Genomic DNA, 22517 nt, shown 5'->3' with positions numbered 1-22517 from the left:
GCTCTTTTATATGAGTGATTGTGAATGATCCTGGATGATCCTTTGAATCTTGTTATACTCACTCACTTTCTACCGCTTGTTCCTCCACTGAGGGTCCCGGGGGGACTGGAGCCTATCCCAGCACAATGGGCGGAGGCAGGGTACACCCTGGACTGGACGCCAGTCAATCGCAGGGCTAACACATATAGACAAACAACCATTCTCTCTCACACGCACACCTACGGGCAATTTAGAGTTTCCAATTAGCCTAATCCCCAATCATGCATGTCTTTGGACTGTGGGAGGAAGCCGGAGTACCCAGAGAGAACCCACACAGGCACAGGGAGAACATGCAAACTCCACACAGAAAGTCCCCAATCAATCCCAACCGGGGATCGAACCCGGGGCCTTCTTGCTGTGAGGCAACAGTGCTAACCACCACACCACCGTGCCGCCCTCTTGTTATACTTTATATTAATATTTATATCATACAATATTTAATTATTATAAATGTGTGTTTCGTAAAAGCACAAAGATTTATCTCCAGACAGAAAACCCTAGATTCTGGCCCTGTTTGCTAAATGGTGAAACTTGCTAACTGCTTTTAAGTGTTTGAAAAATCTGTCTCAATGTTGACACCAACGTCTTGTGCTTGATTTGTAACTTTCAATAAAAATTGAGCCAATAAAACCAAGCTTGGGCTCAATGTAATTGCATTATTGCACTTATAAAGACAGAGGGTGCACTTTCATCAGCAATGGTTTTCCTGCCCATTGGGTGGAACAGATCTTTATGGTTTTTACCAGATGTAGAGCTTGACCCAACCTTCCATTTTCAGCTCCTTTTGCTTTAACTGGAAGTCTTGCAATGTCATTTGATCAACAACAGAGGACAGAGCTGCTCTAATGTACAGACTTGGACATACTGTACCTCACATGAATAGTAAAGGGTGGAGTTTGCATATTCTGCTTGGTTTCCCTCCAGCTACTCCAGCTTCCCCCCACAAAGACATGCATTCCAGAGCACAGCTGACCTGACTACTCGAAACTGTTCCTCGGTGAATGTAAGTGTTATTCTTTATATTCCCGCAGATCAGGGTGGATATTCTTGAATAGACACTAGAATTCCAGCATATCATTTAGTTTCTTTAAAAAATGAAGGAACTTGTTTCAATGACCAGTTGACCAGAGATGTGTGGTCAGATTAGAAGTGTACTCAGGAAATACTGCTTGAAAAATGTTGTTTTGCTCATTTTGTTCTAGGAAAGAAGAAAAAAGATCATGTGTACTTGATGCCAAAGATCTCAATTTACTAGTAACATTCCCAGTTGTGAGCTCCAGGAAGTTTTTATGCACTATTCAATTCATCAAGAAACCAAGTTAACTTCACTCCTTACCACAGATGACAGATTAGAAATATGTGCCAACAACAACAAAAGGGACAATGCAAAATAGGAATGACTTAATACAGGGTGTTCTCTTCTTGCCTGACCTCTCCAAGTCCACCTCCTGCAACTGTTCAGGTTATACAAGCGGGACCAGGACCAGTTTCTGTTTGTCTGTCTGTAAAAAACCTGTTGGTAGTGTGAAACATGACACACTTAATGACACACTCAATGATTGGGATGTGACTGAATTCCTTAGGTGGATAAGGAGGGTTTCCTTTGATTTTTCTCCTCATGTCAGAACAGCAGCAGTTCCTCTCAGGAATGTTTATTTTGCTGGAAGCACTGTGACACATCAGTCAGTTGAAAGACCCATTCAGATGTTTGGATTTGTTCAGATGACTCAACATTATATTTACAGTATGTCAGTTGCTACAACAAAACTGGCTGGACCCATTTGCAAACAGTCACTCCGTTCTTTTAGGTCAAGTCTGTAGTTTTTGTAGTTTTTCCGTTCATGAAAAACAACTTATTGTTTTCTTGTGGAACAGACGTCCACTCTTATATTTGGCTTTGGAAAGAGGTGGGCTCAAGTGTCCGAACCTCCTATGATATTATTGGGCTGCTCAAATAAGAGGAAACAAGTCTCCCCCCATTGAAACACATAGAGAGATGCTGCTCCTTTGTCAGCACCTGTTAGAGTACTAAAAAAATGCACTAAAAATTCTATAGTCGAGAACAGTCGTTCTGCTTGGTGCACGGTGTCTAAATATCTGGCAGAAATCCCTACTCTGTCAGGCTTTAGTCGCAGGTGCAGCAACAGCTTCTTTACACCAGGAAAAGGAGACATGGGGAACAAAATTTGGGCAGCGAGAGGGTTACAGCAAATTGGGAAATTATTCACAGCTGATGATAAAAGATTAATGTCATTTGAAGAACTAGTTGTTCTATATGCCATCCCTCATAAGTATTTTTTCAAGTATTTGCAGGTGAGAAACTTCATTCGACCCTCCCAAAGTCAGTCTTTATCTATATCTCGCCTGTCTATAACATGTATGCAGAAAGACAGTTTGGGGAAAGGTGTAATTTCAAATGTGTAAGTTATCTGCTAAACCAGTCCGGTGAATCCTTAGAATGCAAACTTGCCTGGAGAGAAGATACAGAGACACTCATATCCTTAGAGGAATGCAGTAAAGCATATGCTAATGCTCAAACAAACTCACTTAATACTGGGTTTAGACGACTCTTCTCTCTCTAAAATATGCCATATTATGTAATGAATTGCGTATCTTTGTTTGTGAGGATGCTGGCAGCAACGATATTAGCTTAATGTAATGTATATTAATGAGGATCTATGCACTTTTCTTTAAGTACTATTTATGATTTTTTTATATGGCTCATGTTCACATATTCATATTTTATTGAAGTATAATTTCCAGTGCTAATCTAAACATATCTACAAAATACATACCCTCATTCTCTCACTATTAAACCTGGGGAACAGGCCAGTGCATAAGCCCGTTCGTCATCTGCTAACCTCATTATGGCAAAGCTGGTGAACAGTTAGGCCACAAAATCCAGGCCAGAGACCCGTCTGCAGGAGTCATTCATCACTGCAGATGGAAGTGGCAAATGTTACTGCTTCTGACCAGTAATATAAAAGCACATCACCCTGTTGTTGGCCTGGAGGTCCGCTCGCACAGGAAGACTTTTGTTCCCATGACAACCAGAAGGGAACCTCAGCCAATGTTACTATTGTGATGTATGATAATAGGCAGTTTTTATTTTCAGTTTTGGTTTGTTTTTTCAGGCCAAGGAGGCTTAATGCCATACTTAGCTTGCTTTTTGGTTTATGCTTAAATTAAATTAGACTATGTTAATATGTGTAAAAACAAGCACCAATGTAAATCTACTGCAGGAGAAACTGTGAGTATCTTGTGTGAATCTGCGCATTAAATTTGTACAACAACCCTTTCAGAGCAAACCAAGGGCGACGAGCCTGCATTCATTCATTCATTCATTCATTCATTCATTCATTCATTCATTCAGTCAGTCAGTCAGTCAGTCAGTCAGTCAGTCAGTCATTCATTCATTCACTATTTAACACAGTAGTGATCAGAAACAGTACAAAGCTGGATGGAGCAGCAGCAGCGGAGCAACATGGTCACAGAGGTAGCGAAGGGTTAAAAAATTCAACGCTGAAGTTAAAACTCTGAGTTGTCAAAATCTCGGCCTTGATCGGCCTGCAGTTAAACTCTGTGTGTGTGTGTGTATTAGTAAAGTTTAACCTCTGACTCCTCATATGATCATCTTACATAACCAACTTAATCATTATAGCTATGATTCATATTAACATGTTATAATGTGTTTTGCTTAGTTCTCCTTATCTAATCATCGTCTGTGCACTGACTGCTCAAGAGTTTTAATGATGTGTGTGTGTGTGTGTGTGTGTGTGTGTGTGTGTGTGTGTTATGTAGAGATAAGTCGTCTGCTAGACGAACTGGTACCTTTGTAATTATGACCAGGTCCATTCTGTTCTATCTTCTGAGGCAGAACTGCTGAGCAGTTTTGACAATTCCTTATTGCTATTTACATAATCGTCTCACAGCCTTGAGGGCCGTTCCAAAACACAAGATACTTGCAGGAGGCACCTGATCATAAACTGACCTTTGACAACACTCCTGATTTGAAGTATAAGAACTAGAAGTTAGCTGGCGGGGGAATAAGGCGTTGTTCCAAGTCCAGGGAGGTACAGTTGGTTTGGTGCGTTCAGGTACCTTGGAGACCGGAGGCGGTGCAGCGGCGACTTAAGTTCCAGTCAACTGATTTTGGTTGGTGATTTATCACTATATTAGCTTTGTATTTCAATCTTGATCCATTTGGCTGGTGCATTTTCGATCCTTTTGATCTGGGAGCCATTTTGAAAAGACAACTGGTACTCTGTGTCACTTTTTGGCACAAATATGCAAACAGGTACCTCCTGAAACACAGGGTCTATTGTTACGAAACTAAGGTTAAAAATTTCTGTCGGTAGAACGAGTCGTACGTGTACTTTTACACCCTCAACACCAACCAAGCCAAGTCATCCCAAGCACACTGGCAGAAACGCTCTTCACCCCCAGACTTCCTCACAGAGACACAGGGCATCAGGCACAAAGACTGTGAGCATAGGAACACCCCAAGGCTCTGTGCTAAGCCCTTTGCCAAACAAACACATCCATTGTCAAGTTTGCACAATAAACCTATTGAATTGAGTCTGATCTACTACATACACTGTGAATGAACCAAGGCAGGTGCAATTCCACGGCACAGGGAATGTTATAGTAAATAACACTTCCATCAACAAAATGACTAGTGGAAAAACAGTGAGGTAACATTAAACAATGTTTAACACTCTTGCTCTTTTCATTTGCTTTTTTGTTCAGAATTGTCTATTTGAATGTCAGTAAAAGGAATATATGAGCGGTCCCAAACGTTCTTCGTCAAAAAGCCCCAATGCAGGCATATGGCACATTTTATTTTACACTTTATTCTTTTACATTTTATTTTTATCACAGACAGGTAATTGCATTTCTTGTTGATTTTAACACCCTAAAACAGCTTCTTAATTTGCAATAAATTCCAAACATTGTTTTAACATGAGAGTCTAGTACAATAAGTTCATGGCACTAACATTCAGAACATTTGAACGCTCTCGTGCTTCAGGGAACTGTTGATCAGGTCAACTGTTGATTCGCTACTGATAGAAGATAAGCTGAATAAACACAGTTGTTTGTTTTCCTAAAGTGGCTGATTTCAGTGGAGGTAGAACAACCTTGACTCACAGCTGAAAAGCTAGGACGGTTTCTGTGATTCTAGATTTAGTCCAGACATCCACCAGCCATTAAACCTGCAGGAAATCTGTCGCACACCCCAGAGAAATCCAGTTATCCTGCCAAAGCGAAATATGCTTCGTTATGTGTTAACTGGATTGCTAGTGGATGGTATCATATTTGCTGATCTCTCCGAGTCCTTTGACATGTCAGGTGGTTCAGAAAGTGTCAGGGCAAACTCGCCATGTATCAGCAGAATGTTACCCGTGAATTTTTTTGCGAGGGATTTTTAAGCGATGTTCAATTTTGGCAAAAGTTTTATTTTCTTTTTTGAGTAATAATATGGAGAAAGGCACGGCTTCATGGTCTCTAATGTGTCTTATTAAAAAAAAGGCTGCATCCTGGTCTGCACCAAGTGTCTGGAGAACGCCACAGGATGGGGCTAAATCACTCAATCGATCTTTATTTATATAGCGTCTGTTGCAATCAAACTGAAATGGGCTTGTCTGATGTGCGTGTGCATGAGGCTGTGAAGGACACAGAAATGAAAAATCATTTTTTAATTCGATCCATTTTAAAATTATTTGACTACACCACAATAGTCTAAAAGGCAGGCAAAATAATTATCTGAACACAATGTTGATTTTTGCATCTCCTACCTTGTAAGTAAGGAACTGTTTGACCCACACATTTTTTTCGGTGAAACCAAAACGCAGTGCCAAATAATATAAAATAAAAGAGAGGAGCCCATCTGAGTTCAGAATGGCTTCCATGTTGGCTGGTAAGCCCGTGACTGCCAGTAGTGTCTCCAGTCTCTCAAGTGGGATGATGGTAAAGATTCCGCTCACAACATTTTCTCTTTAACAGCTACAGAACCCCAATTTTCTGGACATATACCACTCAATTGTTTTTAACCTCTAATTAATCCTGAATCTGTGCATGGTTTTTCTTCTGCGGCATCTCTTGCACATTGTATTCAAGTCTGTCCGAATTTTTAATTCCAAATTGATACATTTCAGCACCACTGAAACTAAAAAGAAACCTTTGAATTCGAGTGCATGTCGCCCATCCACAGACGGGACTAGTGTTCAGGGGTTTCAGCTCGTAGGGAGAACTGTTCACAGCAGCGATAGAGGACGAGAGGACTGAGTTCATATGAGTCCCGTAATTCCGCTGCCGCATGATTAGATTTTTATGAACATTGACTAGTTTCTTCTACCTTATATTTATTGTCTTTATGCCAAATACTTATTGGTTCCTGGAAAGGTTTTTGTGGTCTGATAATAAACTGTTCCCCAGAACAGCTCTTTTATTGAGACTGATCTTGAGGCCATAACTGTTTACATTGACTGTTGGGAGGTGTTTGTCCATAGTTTTTTAAATGTATGCGTCTTTATTAATGTAATTTATTTGTAGAGATAATTGTTTTTCAACCTCTCTCACCAGCTCCCCCGATCAGCAATCTAATGAAACAGATCCTCGTGTATTTGATGTTACATTTATTGCTGGAAGGTGTTTATCCATTGTTTTTCAAATTTAGATGTTTTATTAATGTAATTTTCGTGCAGGAATCATGTCTACGAAACGCATCAATCCCAACTTCAGCAAGTCTCAGGCTGCTGAAATCACCAAGAGGCTCTTTGATTTAACACCGAGTGAAATGGACCCGCTGCCGAGCTACTGGGACCAGAACTTCTATTTGGCGACTGTAGACGGTGGAAAATACGTCCTGAAGATATTCAACTTTAAGGACAGTGAAAACCCCACACTTATCGGGGTTCAGGTGCAGTGCATGTCATTTCTGTACCAGAATGGTCTGCCTGTTCCAGCAGCCGTACCCACCACCTCAGGGCAGCTCATGAGCCTGGAAGAAGCAGGTAGAGTTGAACTAAAGGAGTCACATCAGCCGCATGCTTAAAATGATGAATATATTCTATATAAATATAGTTGCTGAACCTGCAACAGGATCATCTATTTGACTCTGATAGTTATTACTAAGCTACTACTACTGTTACAGTTTCTGCAGCCTCTGGGATATGTAGGTCACATTTTCTTTGTTTTTTATTTTCCTTGTTTTGTTTTGTTTTGTTGTTTAAGGACAATTTCAGTGAATCGCTCTTCTTGCTTTTCCCATTAACAGACTTTGGCTGTGGCTACCAGAAATACCTGGTGATTCTGTTGACTTTTTTGCCTGGAACAACTATCTCTAAGGTTCCTTCAACACCACAGTTGTTGTATGAAGTTGGCAGGACTGCAGCAAGAATGGATAAAACCCTACAAAATGTATGATGGTGAACATCCCTGCCAAGCTTGCAGATCATTTCTGTTTTATTACTATCTGAGCTTTAGGTGCTCCTATTGTAAATCCTTGCGCCTCCGCCTTTTTTAGAAGAACCCTTCCAGGGTGTATTTAGGCAAATTCTATCTGTAAAGTATTTTCAACTGCTTTTTCTCTGTGGAATATTTGCTCTAATTGTATTTTATGTCACATCAATGCTTTTTCACAGCAGTAGGTGGTGCCTCTTGTTAACATGTCATTTCAAACTGGAGTGTCAAGGACACTCACAGGTTCAAGGAAAAGGTGACAGACCCAGGGACACTTGGGAAACTTCTACCTAATTTTATATATAATATCTTGCTTAAAGAGACTTCAGGGCAGTCTGATGTGCTGTGTCATGTCCTAAGAACAATTATGTGCCTGCTGCTGTCTCTGCAGGCATTGAGGGAAACTCACCTGCCCTTGCAGTGACAATGGCACAAAAGCAGCTGGAAGAGGATGGCTTTTTTCCCCCATAAAATGCACACCCTCCCTTTAATATTCACTTTGTGCATTGGACATCCTTCAATGTGGCCCAGAACACCTTTTACAGTGTGTGAAAACTCCTCAATTTATACTTTTCATGAGAACTAACCATTTGTGATCAGGTTATTTGACCTTTTTGCCCAGTGTTACGAACTTATTTCTGTTAATGTATATAAAAGTGAATCTGAAACATATTTATATATGGACGTATATTCAGTTTCAGCACCCTCATTATGATGAGCTGCAGAGGGACCAATTCATCTGGAGTCTGTCGAACATTCCGCTCCTTGAAGGATACCTGCACGTTCTAGATGGAGATCCTCTGAAAGAAGTTGTGGAGGCTCTAATTAATCAGTACAAGACCTCTGTCATCCCCAAGCGCAGCAGCTTCCGTAGCAGTGAGTATCAGGTCCATGCCTTCTGCTCCCAGCTGTTGTCTCCTTTCTAGCTTCTTATCAGCAATATTCACTTGCCTGTCGCAACGAACGTTACCTTTGCCAAGGAGGTTGACTATTTGTGCAACTGATTTGTTAACAAACTAACAAAAAAAAGTATAAATGGTTTTCAATGACATTTTTAAAGAAAAGTTGATACCAGTAATTGACCAATGAAGAGACAATTAAATTTGGATGATGTTCCCATTCTGGAGGGACTTTAGATCTTCCAACAAACCAAGGGGCTTTGATCAAAAAGGAACCTACTATGTTACCTTATGCCTTCAGAGAAGGCCTAAAAATTCTGGACTGATATTAATAATAATTAGCAATAATGCAATAATTTCACTCATCACTGTGTTAAGTACATTTACTTTCAAGTTCACATCTCTTCTGATATGTATATTGTATTCACCCTCTGTACTATGTACAGGTATACAGGGGCCGAGTATCCATTTACCTGGATTATTGTAAATATACATCCTCTTTGTATATTCCAAATTCTATTCTATTCGATTTTATCTTATTTTTCTCTGCGTGCTCTGCTGTTGTTGCACTGTAAATTTCCCCCGTGTGGGACAATAAAGGACCTGAATCTGAATCTGAATCAGCACTGAAAGGGTCACTGCACTGAAAACACGCTATTCAATCATACGCGTCATCTCTATCAAGGCTTGGATAGCTGTCATTAATTGTTTAGGACTTCATGAATCCCGGGGAGGACCAAGCTATGTATTTTGTTTGAGAGTGACGGGCAGATTGACCAATCACGGTTTGATTTTAATTGGGTGGGACAAAAAAGAAAAGCTCGTAGTCCTATATGAAATCCTAATGCTAGGGACACACCAGCACCTGGGTGACACTCACGTCACCAGACGTTTGGCGTCTGGTGTATTTTATGCAGGAGCCGTGAGCAGGAAGTCAAACTAAGAAAATGAGAGAAATGAGACAATCAAGTCCATTTTCATAATAAAACTATTTTTAAAATATAACACCACGCTCGCACTGTGTTTGTGTGCATTTATATTTGTCAGTATCCAAACAGAGCATGAGACACACACATACCCACACACATGTACACAACCACAGGAAATAGAGAACCACAGAGTGGGCTGGCTATGGCATTTTAAAGGACTGTTAATTAGGCCAAATGTTACCATAAAGTATTATATTAACTTTGGAAATATAGCTGGAAGGATCCAGTTACCGCTTTTATTTAAAAAAAACAAATAAATAAAATCATAGCACACTAAGAAAACTGTCGATATTGGCTTTTCTATGCTCCAACAGATCAACTTATTAGTGTCAATTTGCACTGCATATTGTGCAGGTAAGAATTTCTTTTAATGGAGCTTTCAATTGTTTTTGTTTTTTTCAGAAAATTAGCCCAGTATTAATAAGGCATACTTACCTGAAGACAACCTGATTAAGGGACAGTGCTAGCTTTCATTGCCATGCTGTCTCTCATCCCTCTATGGCCATCAGTTGTTACCATGTTCCCCACATTAGATCACGGCCACGAGTTTGACCCTGGACTGAAGAAATGCTTTGAAATTTAAAAAAAAAAATGGAGCTGAAAATTTGTAACACCTCTTTGTATTTCAACATCAAAACCTAAAGTTTCAGTTTCAAATGTTAGTTTTTGATTTAATTTAAATGATAAATCCTTTTAGCCCTGATTTGTTTCCCAAACATTCTGTTTTATTAATGTGCTTTGTTTCTTTTAATATCAGGCTTGATCCACGGAGACTTCAATGACCTTAACCTTCTAGTGCAGCCTAAAGAAAACGGAGCTCACCGGCTCAGTGGCATCGTGGACTTTAGCGATATGCACATTGGTTATTACATCTATGAGTTAGCCATCACCATCATGTACATGATGATGGAGCATCCTAATCCCATAGAGGTGGGTGGACCCGTGCTGGCCGGATGGGAAAGTGTTCTTCCTCTCAACGAAGCTGAGAAAGACTGTCTCTATACGTTGGTGATTTCTCGCTTCTGCCAGTCGTTCGTTTTAGCACGATACTCGGTGCTGCTCCACCCTGAGAATGCAGAATATCTGATGATAACAAGTAAGAAGGGCATTTCCCTTCTCCATCAGCTCTGGGCGCGAGGGAAGGAGGAGGTGGAGAAGGTCTGGTTTGAGGGGGCTGCTCAGTACAGTGATGAAAAATGAGACCCATTGTTAAAAAAAGGAATTGAAAGTTCTAACCTCCATTTGACTCAGAGTGAGGCTTGCTCATGTATTTTTTTAATTGAACCAACACAGCTGTGAGAACTTACACAGACATTTTTAATATACAGTGTAAAACATTCAATTGGAGAGCAGCACATTTAAAGTTTTGACTGTGTTGATTTTAAGACACTAAGTTGTGCCTTTAACTTGCAAAGGATTGTAGCCATGAATGCAGCTTTACTGTTTTTACTCAAATTCACTGAATTAAAAAAAAAACATTTGAAATCTGGCTTTCTCGTTTATTTGTGTCATTTTGCATATGTGGTTGGTATGTAGTCATACTGCTATAGGTGCCCAAGGAGAATAAACAGGCCTCGACTCTGTGAAGAAATAATATGCAGAATTCAAAATCTGTTGTGTCAATGATCTTGTCGTCTCAATGTGTCATGAGACATGATGGAAGGAACATCTCTTTATGTAGTCTCTGTCGCCATCTGTGTGTGTCTCTCTCTCCACACACACATTTATGTCATTATTGGAACACTGGGACATCATCCTACATATCTAAACAACCTTGATTGTTGGCCATTAAGCAACAAGTTGTCCATAGGTGATAGACTGAAAGGTTTAATGGAATGGTTGTGTCCAAATATGATAATCCTTAACACTTCTGATGTCACTCTTTACCAAGATCTTTAGTGAATATTTAGATCTGTGTTTTTTCGGTGTCCTTTCTCCATGTATGGCAAGATGAAGGTAATTACACCACAAGGGACAATGCCAATGACCTTTGAAAGTGTTGGTGCTCTTGTAAGTGAACAATGTTTCAGACTGGAGGGTAAGTGATGATGGTGCCTCACATCGGACCTCTGTACAGTCAAGAATGACTCATACATTTGGGCATTCTTTGCCACCTTTGAGGCAGAAATCGGATGTGGGATCAGAATTCCGCAGCAGTTGCACAGTACCTGCTGCTGTTAAGGGTACTACACAGATTCCTCATTTGGCTTTGACACTCCTGACCTTAGCTTCCACTTCCCTGATGGTTTTGGCAGCAGCACTACACATGCGGGGTCGCGGGTATAGATGTGATCTGAGCCCTGTTCCTTATCGACATCAGTAGACTGTTCATCCTCTTCCTCCACAGGAGAGTCCCTACCATTAGCCTGACCCTCCTGACTCCAAGTGATACAATAACTTGGTAAAATATTTACTGGTGAATGGTCCGTTTCTTCCCCCTGCTATTCCAGGGAAAATGGCTTGGTGTAGCATTGTTTTTAGCCTCTTCTCTCGCTTTCACAACCACTCACTGCAGAATTTTATAAAAGCAGGTAAGGGACACTCTCTCATTGTTTTACTTACTGCAAACTAGGTTACATCACTTCCTGCTTTGTGTTCAGCATAGTGTGATCTTTTCAGTGGTTCAGCTGGTTGTTCCTGTAGCTGCATGTTGCTCACATCTCCGTATTAGGCTGCACCATTCTGCATCAGCTGTGTGCTCCCAGCAGCAGGTAAGTGCAGGTGTCTTCCAAGCAGGATTAACCATGTGGCAAACTGTCTGTTAGTGTACAGATAATCCTTCGCTGTGTCAATAGCTTTGTTTGATGTACATTGACGTACCAAGAATTGCCTTCTGTGTGTGTGTGTGTGTGTTTGTTTGTTTGTGAGAGAGAGAGAGAGAGAGAGAGAGCGAGAGAGAGATACCCAGTGCTGGTAAATTTTGTGAGAGAGTAGGTGAGTGAGTGATTTGAGGTGAAAGGTGACAGTGATGTAAATTTTATTTTCTTTTGTGTGTATGTTTGGTTGTTCATTTGGTTGTCATTTGATTCACTTTTCTGGTTACTATGGGTGACATTTATTCAACATTTTCTTTGTGATTAGATACACGTTTAGTTGCTTACTGGTATATTGACTAATTACTAAAAGACCATCAATATTTGAAGGGTACCATGTAAAATCAAACCTTACTGCCTTGCTAGCTTTCACAGTTCTCTGGGGAACTACCAGGGGACTATGACCAGGGAAATCAGGGACCCTACACCAGAGAATAATAAATGAAGCCCTTCCTTATCAGTCTTATCCAGTGAGTAGCAGGGTAGATCAGCATGGCACAGCTGCCATTGCTTATTTTATAACAAAGGTAGTGAATGGAGGTGCAAATACGCTGCTCTGCAAATTTTTATGTCCCAGAATCAACAAGTGTAAACAGCAAGTGTAAACAGCATGTTGCTCACAGTGAGAAGTGCGCGGATGCTTTGGATAACTGGTTCTGCAGGGAGCCTTTTCTCTTGAGGGAGAAAGCCATCTCGGCCCTTTGGCTCTTCTGCAAGACTTTATTTTCATCACTAAAGGAATTTATTGAAGAAGAGTGAGAGGCTGTCCTGGGTGTTTCTGGCCTCACTACAGCACCTGCCTGATCTTATTTCCTCTACAGTTAGCCCATATGGTGGCATGTTGACCTGATATGAAATAGAACAGATGGTTACAAAAGATAACTAGGGCTCTACAAATGAAGTTCAACACACCAGCTTGTATTGTCAGACCGTAGGACTCACTCAGAGAAAAAAGACAGGGCAGGTAATCATGCAGGTGTTTAACTAGGCTCTGAATGTGTTGGAAGCCAGAAGTATTAATTTGCCAATTTTATCATGAAAAAGCTCACTCGTGGAGGGAGGGAACCAGATGGTGAAGTGTTGACTGTCATTCATAGAACCACAGTTACCTTCTGTAACCATCCATTTTATTAAGGAAATTAAGAAAAATTAAGAAAAAAAAAAGATCAGATGATGATGTAAACTAGATGACTGGTAGGTGTGCTTGTGACTGCCAGTGAGTCAATTAAAGCAAAGATCGGTTTACAGTCTCTCAAGTAGGAGGCTGTAGTCCTACCATTAGCACCTAGTAGAGCTCTAATTCTGTCCAAAATCCTCTTCCACCTCAGAATCAGAATCAGAATCAGAAGCAGATTTATTGCCATTGTTCATGTAATACACAGTATTACACAAGCTAGGAATTTGTCTTGGTGTGACGCTGCGACATTCAACATAAAGAATAACACTAGAATAAGATAAATAAAATAAGACATATATACAGTATATATATAAATAGTAAGAAATAGTGCAGGTCAATGCAGGAGTAATGTGATGTTCGTGAGTCCGACTGGCTGCTGTACATGGTGCTTAAGTGATAAGTCACTTGGTGTTCAGCAGCCTGATGGCAGAGGGGAAGAAGCTGTTCATGTAGCGGGAGGTTTTGGTCCGAATGGACCGTAGTCTCCTGCCTGAGGGGAGGGGGGAAAACAGTCCGTGACCAGGGTGGGAAGGGTCGGCCGTGATCCGACCTGCACACCTCCGGGTCCTGGAGATATACAGGTCCTGGATGGATGGAGGCCTGCAGCCGATCACCTTCTCGGCAGCGCGCACGACGCGCTGCAGCCTCAGTCCGTCCCTGACGGTGGCACCAGCGAACCACACGGTGATGGAGGAGGTGAGGATGGACTCGATGATGGCCGTATAAAACTGGGAACATCCTGGGAGGCAGTTTGAGCTTCCTCAGCTGCCGTAGGAAGAACATCCTTTGCTGGGCCTTCTTGATGAGGGAGCTGATGGTTGGCTCCCACTTAAGGTCCCGGGTGATGGTGGTGCCCAGGAAGCGGAAGGAGTCTGCGATGGTGATGGGGGAGTCCATGAGGCCAAGGGGGGGCAAAGGGGCTGTGACTTTCCTGAAGTCCACAATCATCTCCACTGTTTTCTGAGTGTTCAGCTGCAGGTTGTTGTGTCCGCACCAGGACACCAGTCGAGCCACCTCCCTCCTGTAGGCAGTCTCGTCGCCATTGGAGATGAGCCCGATGAGGGTGGTGTCATCAGCAAACTTGATCAGCTTGACAGACTGGTGGCTTGAGGTGCAGCAGTTTGTATACAAGGAGAAGAGGAGGAGGGAAGGACACAGAGCTGGGGTGATCCAGTGCTGATGGTGACGGAGTCCGAGACAGTCTTCCCCAGCCGCAGATACTGCCTCCGATCCGTCAGGAAGTGAGTGATCCACTTGCAGAGGGAGTCAGGCACACTAAGCTGGGACAGCTTGTCCTGTAGCAGAGCGGGGCGGATGGTGTTGAAAGCAGAGCTGAAGTCCATGAACAGGATCCTCGCGTAGGTTCCCGGGGAGTCCAGATGCTGCAAGATGGAGTGAAGGGCCAGGTTGACCGCGTCGTCCACAGATCTGTTAGCTCTGTAGGCGAACTGCAGTGGATCCAGGAGGGGGGTGGTGATGGACTTGAGGTGTGGCAGGATCAGGCGCTCTAAGGACTTCATGACTACAGAGGTGAGCGCCACAGGTCTGTAGTCATTAAGCCCAGTGATCCGTGGCTTCTTGGGGACAGGGACGATGGTTGAAGTTTTGAGGCACCTCAAAACCGCAATCTCTAGCTCCACTGATCAAATGTTCTATTGAAACAGATCCTCATGCAATTGCTGTTAACGTTCATTGTTGAATCCCTTTTTCCATTGGTTTTAAATTTATATTTTATAAATTTCTGTGCAGAAATCATGTCTGAAAAGCGCAGCAATCCCAACTTCAGCAAGTCTCAGGCCGCTGAAATCACCAAGAGGCTCTTTGGTTTAACACCGAGTGAAATGGACCCGCTGCCGAGCTACTATGACCAGAACTTCTATGTGACAACTGCAGGGGGTGCAAAATACGTCCTGAAGATATTCAACTTTAAGGACAGTGAAAACCCCACACTTATCGGGGTTCAGGTGCAGTGCATGTCATTTCTGTACCAGAATGGTCTGCCTGTTCCAACAGCCGTACCCACCACCTCAGGGCAGCTCATGAGCCTGGAAGAAGCAGGTAGAGTTGAACCAAATGATGAATATATTATGTATAGCTGATTAGCCTGCAGTTCGATCTCGTATTTGACTCTGACAGCTATTACAAAACTTACTAAACTACAGTTGCACTCTTACAGTGTTTGCAGCCTCTTGAATACGTCAAATTTTCTTGTTGTTTAAGGACAATTTCAGTGAATCGCTCTTCTTGTTTTTCCCGTTAACAGACTTTGGCTGTGGCTACCAGAAATACCTGGTGATTCTGTTGACTTTTTTGCCTGGAACAACTATCTCTAAGGTTCCTTCAACACCACAGTTGTTGTATGAAGTTGGCAGGACTGCAGCAAGAATGGATAAAACCCTACAAAATGTATGATGGTGAACATCCCTGCCAAGCTTGCAGATCATTTCTGTTTTATTACTATCTGAGCTTTAGGTGTTCCTATTGTAAATCCTTGCCAGTCCAGGTTTACTTTATAGATTTTCAACTGCTTTTCCTCTGTGGAATATTTGCTCTAATTGTATTTTATGTCACATCAATGTTTTTTCCACAGCAGTAGGTGGTGCCTCTTGTTATCATGGCATTTCATTGTCATTGTCAAGGAAACTCACAGACAAGAGACCCAGGGATTTTTTATAAACACAATTGATAACAGTCTTCGAGCTCATAGCTACAGGACGAGCCATCCACAACAAATTGACCCTGAGAGAAGCAGAATAACTGCGACTTATGTTAATGGCCAATCTCTCATCTGCTGAATCACCTCTATCCAATGTTACTCCTTAAAAGAGGAAGGCATCTTTCCAGAAACACAAAAAATGAAAATCCTACATGCAGATAAGGGGAGATACACAGTAGTTTTAAATACAGCTGACTAAGAGACTAAAGTCATCAGGCTTCTAAGCAACACAACAACCTATGTAACACACACCCACCAACATCTACAAGAAGAGGGGGATTGACTTCTGATAACATCTTAGATCTTTGAAAAGCTCCAGAGTGGAAGTCAACCTGAAGAAGCTCTTCATCAGTGCCCCCATCAGGAATCTCAGCCTCCTCCTACTACTATTGAAAGGACTACTAGTATAGAAGCCATGCTGGTGAAGATGCAGCTATGCTGGGAAGGACGCATTAACAGGATTGAGGATCGCCATTTACCAAAGATCTTGCTGTATGGTGACCTCTCTTCTGATAAATGTGATGTTGGTGGAGATGAAAAAAAGATTCAAGGATTCTTTCAGGAATTACATCCACACTTGCAACAACAACCCCTTAAAAAAACAACTCAGGACCGACCTTGGAAAAAAGAGGCAAAAAGGAACAACCCAACCACCAAAAAAGAGGCATTTACCTGCAGCCACTATGGCCTAGAGTGCAAAAACTCTTCAATATTGTCTATTTAAACTAACCACTGGTGATCAGGTCATTTAAGTTCATGACCAATGTTACAAACTTAATTTGACTGATGTTTTTAAAATTGAATCTGAAACATGTGAGATCTATATTCAGTTTCAGCACCCTCATTATGATGAGCTGCAGAGGGACCAATTCATCTGGAGTCTGTCGAACATTCCGCTCCTTGAAGGATACCTGCACGTTCTAGATGGAGATCCTCTGAAAGAAGTTGTGGAGGCTCTAATTAATCAGTACAAGACCTCTGTCATCCCCAAGCGCAGCAGCTTCTGTAGCAGTGAGTATCAGGTCCATGCCTTCTGCTCCCAGCTGTTGTCTCCTTTCTAGCTTCTTATCAGCAACATTCACTTGCTCTGTGTCTGAACTCGCCCCCATACCCTATATAGTACATTCAATAGGATGTGCACTAATTTGTGAATGCTTAGTAAACCTGAATGTTAAGTGAGGATCGCTGGACTCTATTGAGTTCACTCATTTTATCCCACAATGCATTGTGAAAATTAACACAAGCCAATGTGAGAAGGTACATGTGACAGTAGACATGACACTAATTATCAATTAAAAATTAAGTTACATATTAAGGACATAGTGATAAATTACAAAAACAAATGACCAGTGATGAAAATAAATGAATAAAATTATAGGGTACTGGTCAATGTCGCTGCTAAGCATCACTATGATGCTCGCTATGTCAACACCACCAAATACCATTTTTCAATAGATGTAGCCACATGTAAAAATCCTGCCTTCACACACTAATTTTGTGAATTGGGTACAAGTGTCCAAAAGTAGTGTTCCAGTAGTGTTATCAGTGATAGCACTAAGTGGTTCTCACAAGCCAACTCCCTAGATTGTAACAATGTAATGGGGCATATAATAAAGCTCTTTATTATACTTTAGTAAAGTGGGTTTTTTTTCTTTTAATATCAGGCTTGATCCACGCTGATCTTAATGACCTGAATATTCTTGTCCAACCGGATGAAAATGGAGATCATCTGATCAGTGGTATCGTGGACTTTAGCGATATGCAATTCGGGTATTACATCTATGAGCTAGCCATCACCATCATGTACATGATGATGGAGCATCCTAATCCCATAGAGGTGGGTGGACCCGTGCTGGCCGGATGGGAAAGTGTTCTTCCTCTCAACGAAGCTGAGAAAGACTGTCTCTATACGTTGGTGATTTCTCGCTTCTGCCAGTCGTGCGTTTTAGCACGATACCTGGTGCTGCTCCACCCTGAGAATGCAGAGTATGTGATATCAACCAGTGAGAAGGGCATTCCCCTTCTCCATCAGCTCTGGGAGCGAGGGAAGGAGGAGGTGGAGAAGGTCTGGTTTGAGGGGGCTTCTCAATACAATCATGAAAAAAAGGAATTTAAAGTTCTAACCTCCATTTGACTCAGAGTGAGGCTTGCTCATGTACTATTAAATCAACTAAGTCATGAGATTTTAAACACCTATTTAATACTATAATACTATATAACATTACATTTCAGAGCAGCTTATTGACTCTTGTGATTACTTAGTCTCTGATTCTGTGTTGTTATGACTTGACTATGGTCAAATACTGTCTTTTGTTTTCACTCAAATTCACCAAATTGAATAAAACCCCTAGTTGAAATCTGGTTTCCTGGTCTATTTGTGTTTTTTTACATACATGGTTGTATGTGGTCATGATGCCATATATATCAGGTAAATGACAATGAACAGGCCTCAACTGCAGCATAAAAAGTGTGTTGTTGCACTACAAATCTTGGTGTCTTGATGTGTCATGAGATGCGACGTGAAGGAACAGTTATGGCCAAAAACAGCTCCCAGAAGCTCTTGTCCTGTGTGTTTTTACATGACATTCAAGGGTTTATCTGATCTGAGAAATCATAATAATGGTGGTGGTGGTTCCTTTCATCACAAATCAGTTTCAAAATTACCATCACCTCATAAAACAGACATTGCACAACTGGTACAGGTAGGTTTTAATTTTGGGTGAAGTTTCGAAACCAGGTTTTGGAAGTCAGCTGTCTAAATATAGATATTTATGGTGTTTTCTGGACAACAAATGATCAATTGTAGGAGGACGTCCAAGAAGTTGCTGTTTTTTGTTGATTTTGAATTTCAATGGGGACATTTAAGATTAAGATTAAGATTAAGATGTACTTTATTCATCCCCGTAGGGAAATTGAATTGTAGTAGCAACCTATACAAAGTATAGAAACAGAATAAATAAATACAAATAAGATTAGAACGTTATAATCATATTTACAGCATATATATGTATACAGCATGTATGTATTGCTGAAGCTGCTTCTCAGTTTGTCCACTGTGTTATGGAGGGGGTAGGAGAGAATGTCCATGATTGTCCGCAGTTTCAACACCATCCTGTCCCTCACCACCTCGTCTAAGTTTGCAAGTTTGTTGAGTCTGTTGGCATCTTTTGCTTTAATGCCTGCACCCCAGCACACTACAGCAAAGAAGATGGTGCTAGCCATGACAGACTGGTAGAACATGTGGAGCATCTTGCTGCAAACACTGAAGGACCTGAGTCTCCTGAGGAACTAGAGTCTGCTCATGGCCTTCTTGTAGACAGCATCTGTGTTTGTGGACCACTCCAGTTTATTGTCCAGCTGAACACCCAGGAACCTGTAAGATGGGACTATTTCCACATCTTTCCCACTAATGCAGACTGGGGAGGGAGGGGACTTGCTTTTTCTGAAATCCACCACCATCTCCTTCGTCTTGGTCACGTTGAGCTGCAGAAGATTCTCCCTGCTCCACCTGACAAAACTCTCCACAAGGTCCCTGTATTCATCCTCCTGTCCATTCTCCACACACCCGACTATGACTGTGTCATCCGAGTACTCCTGGAGGTGACATGTCTCAGAGTGGTACTGGAAGTCAGCTGTGTAGGTGGTGAACAGAAAGGGGGAGAGCACAGTTCCTTGGGGAGCTCCTGTGTTGCTCATCAGAGGGTCGGACACACAGCTCTGCAGTCTCACAAACTGTGGCCGACCTGTCAGGTAGTCCTCGATCCAAGAAACAAGGGGAGCATCCATCTGCATCTTCTCCAACTTAGCCCTCAGCAGTCTTGGCTGGATGGTGTTGAAGGCAGAAGAGAAGTCGAAGAACATGACCCGCACTGTGGTGTTTAGTCTGTCCAAGGAGGAGTAAGCCCTCTGCAGCAGGTATATCACTGCGTCATCAACCCCCACCTTGGGCTGATAGGCAAACTGCAGAGGGTCCTGAAAGGAGCTCACCAGAGGTCTGAGGTGTGACAGCACCAGCCGCTCCATGACCTTCATAATGTGGGAGGTCAGTGCTATCGGCCTGTAGTCACTCGGTGGCACAGGATGGGTCTTCTTCGGCACCGGGACCAGGCAGGATGTCTTTCAAAGCACTGGGATCCTCTGAAGATGAAGGCTCTGGTTAAACAGGTGCTGCAGTATTCCACACAGCTGCCTGGAGCAGCTCTTCAGCACTCGTGGGCTGATGCCGTCCGGTCCGGCAGCCTTTCTCTGGTTGAGCCTCTCCAGCTCTCTCCTCACCTGGCCAGACGTGAAGGATAGTCCTGTCGGGGGGATGGGTGACATGTTGGAATCTATGTAGGGTGTCAGCAGGGGGGAGGGGGAAGAAGTTGGCAGAGGTGTTAGGGGCTCTGGGAGGTGTGAAGGGGACCCATTGTTATCCAGAGGAATATTGGGACAACTGGGGGGGGAGCTAGAATCAAACCTATTGAAAAACTGGTTCAGCTCATTAGCTTGGTCCACGTTCCCATCAGCTGAGCGTATTCCTTTCTTCTGGAAGCCAGTGATCGTCCTCATCCCATTTGTGAGGTAGGGCAGAAACGGATCAAGGTTCAGTGGCAGAATGACGTTACTCAACTATGTACAAAGTTAATTTGTGACATGTGATAGTGACCTGATCGTTAAAATCATGCTTGATTTAGTCTCTGCAGATTATTGACGATCACGCTAATAGTAGTCAGTGCATATGCAGGTTTTCAAGTGCTGATGGTAGCAGCTGTAAAATTAAACCTTTATATCATCCCTTTCGCACAGATTTACAGCTTTGGGTAAATAAAGCTGTAAATCTTTAATTTATAGTTTGCACATCTCCTCTATCTTATGTAAATAGCTAAATAGCTCCTGCACTTATAGTCTAAGGCATTTAATGTAAACACCATCTGTAAAATATGTTTATAGCACAACCCGGTAAACGATTGTAAAAATAACCGCACATACTGTATTTATTAAGTTATTATCCTCACTTGCTGCTTCTTTTGCACTTCTGGTTAGATGCTAAACTGCATTTTGTTGCTCTGTACCTGTACATGTGCAATAACAATAAAGTTGAATCTAATCTAATCTAAATATATATATATATAATATATACACATACACATATACACATACAGTATATGGTATTTATTATGATATTTACACACTGGGTAAACATGGGGAAGAACGTTTGTGGTTAATTATGTCTGATACTTTATGTTTTAGCTTATTTTTAATATATCCAACCCTTAATGGCCTGAAGGGAAGCAGCTTTTTTTCAGTTCTTAGTGTGAAGGAACAGCTTGGCCAGCCTTTCCAAACACATCTGGGAACCATTATTCAGCTAAGGCTTGGCTCTTCTCATGCATTTCTAGATATGCAGCTTATTTGTGTCTATTTTCCTACCATTTCAGCTCAGCATTGTGAGGACGATGAACTACATTGCTGGCACAACCATTGCAGAGACTCGTCATACTGAAAGATCCTAAAGCAGTTGGTATACATACCCAAAAACATCTAAGACATACAAATATATATATTTCCAAAGGAGTGAGAAGTATAACTTATGAGCTCCCACCCCGTCTCCTTCAATCATAAAGCACAATATGGAGCTTCAGGGTTCAAACAATTTAAACCTTTCCAGATACTATATTGATAACCTGTTGCAAATTATCTGTATTGCCAATTCTTAAACTGCGCTTGGTCGGCTGTAGTGACGTTTTGGGCTAGGCTTGGTGTCATGGTTTGAATTCCCGGAGTCAGAAGACGAGACTGTGTTTACTAGCGTTTATTTACACAGAATAAAAAATAACTTGCAGATATCTGATTTCGGAGCAAGTCATGGTGTCCAGAGGCTGAGCTGGGACTGGGATTGATCCAGGAACTGTCACCAAAAAAATGGGAGGAAATAAAGCAAAGTTCAAGGAAGAGTCCTAATGAAATGCAGTTGTTGCCCTAAACTCCAGTTCAGTATTGTAAGTATGGTGAGAGTAAAGAATGTGGAGTGATTTCTGATCCAAATCCTTCTTGATTTGTTTTTTTTTCACAATATTTCTTGAGACTTTAATTTTTACATGATTAATGAGTGAATTCCAATTAACCCTGTCATCTCTGTTTAATCCCCATTACCAGACAGAATTCTTTTTTTCTTGCTCAGATTTAATGATAACCTGTTTCTGTCAAGCCTTTTTCAAGTTTGTTCATTTATACAGTGCCTTCCTTCTGTAATTTCTGTAAATTGTTCCATAAAATATTTGTATCATCTTCAAACTACACAAAACCCCAATACTCATCTAATACGTCATTTTCTACGCTCTCGGGCTCAACACTGACCCCTGGGGGACACCACAAGCATTGTCCAAACATGATGAAACAGTCACCCAATTTCTGGATTTTTCAAAACTGCTGTCTGCTGCT

General features: G+C 41.7%; 3 protein-coding genes across 6 annotated transcripts in view; 2 read left to right on the top strand and 1 right to left on the bottom strand.

The window, feature by feature from the left end:
• The window catches only part of tmed5 (transmembrane p24 trafficking protein 5), a 110208-nt gene that overhangs the window by 18446 nt on the left and 69245 nt on the right, over positions 1-22517 (bottom strand). The window lies entirely within an intron of this gene.
• LOC130529154 (hydroxylysine kinase-like) lies at positions 800-10877 on the top strand. The gene is made up of 5 exons (XM_057039123.1): positions 800-1042; positions 6744-7052; positions 7316-7458; positions 8196-8376; positions 10146-10877. Exons 2-5 carry the CDS (start codon positions 6749-6751, stop codon positions 10586-10588), a joined length of 1071 nt encoding a protein of 356 aa, XP_056895103.1. The 5' UTR covers positions 800-1042; positions 6744-6748; the 3' UTR covers positions 10589-10877.
• On the top strand, positions 11838-18456 carry LOC130529152 (hydroxylysine kinase-like). Of its 4 annotated transcripts, none has more exons than XM_057039116.1 (6): positions 11838-11919; positions 11989-12099; positions 15128-15436; positions 15642-15784; positions 16925-17105; positions 17759-18456. In XM_057039116.1, the coding sequence occupies exons 3-6, from the start codon at positions 15133-15135 to the stop codon at positions 18226-18228; spliced, it is 1098 nt and encodes a 365-aa protein (XP_056895096.1). In that variant the 5' UTR covers positions 11838-11919; positions 11989-12099; positions 15128-15132; the 3' UTR covers positions 18229-18456. The 4 variants fall into 4 exon arrangements, with proteins under 4 accessions (XP_056895096.1, XP_056895097.1, XP_056895098.1 ...); XM_057039117.1 differs by having other exon boundaries at positions 11903-11919; positions 12008-12099; XM_057039118.1 differs by lacking the exons at positions 11838-11919; positions 11989-12099 and adding an exon at positions 14770-14908.

The sequence above is a fragment of the Takifugu flavidus genome, chromosome 7 (genome assembly GCF_003711565.1).
Source record: "Takifugu flavidus isolate HTHZ2018 chromosome 7, ASM371156v2, whole genome shotgun sequence".
NCBI classification, from domain to species: Eukaryota; Metazoa; Chordata; class Actinopteri; order Tetraodontiformes; family Tetraodontidae; genus Takifugu; species Takifugu flavidus.
Note: the sequence above shows the minus strand (reverse complement) of the source record. Positions and strands in the feature narration are given on the sequence as shown.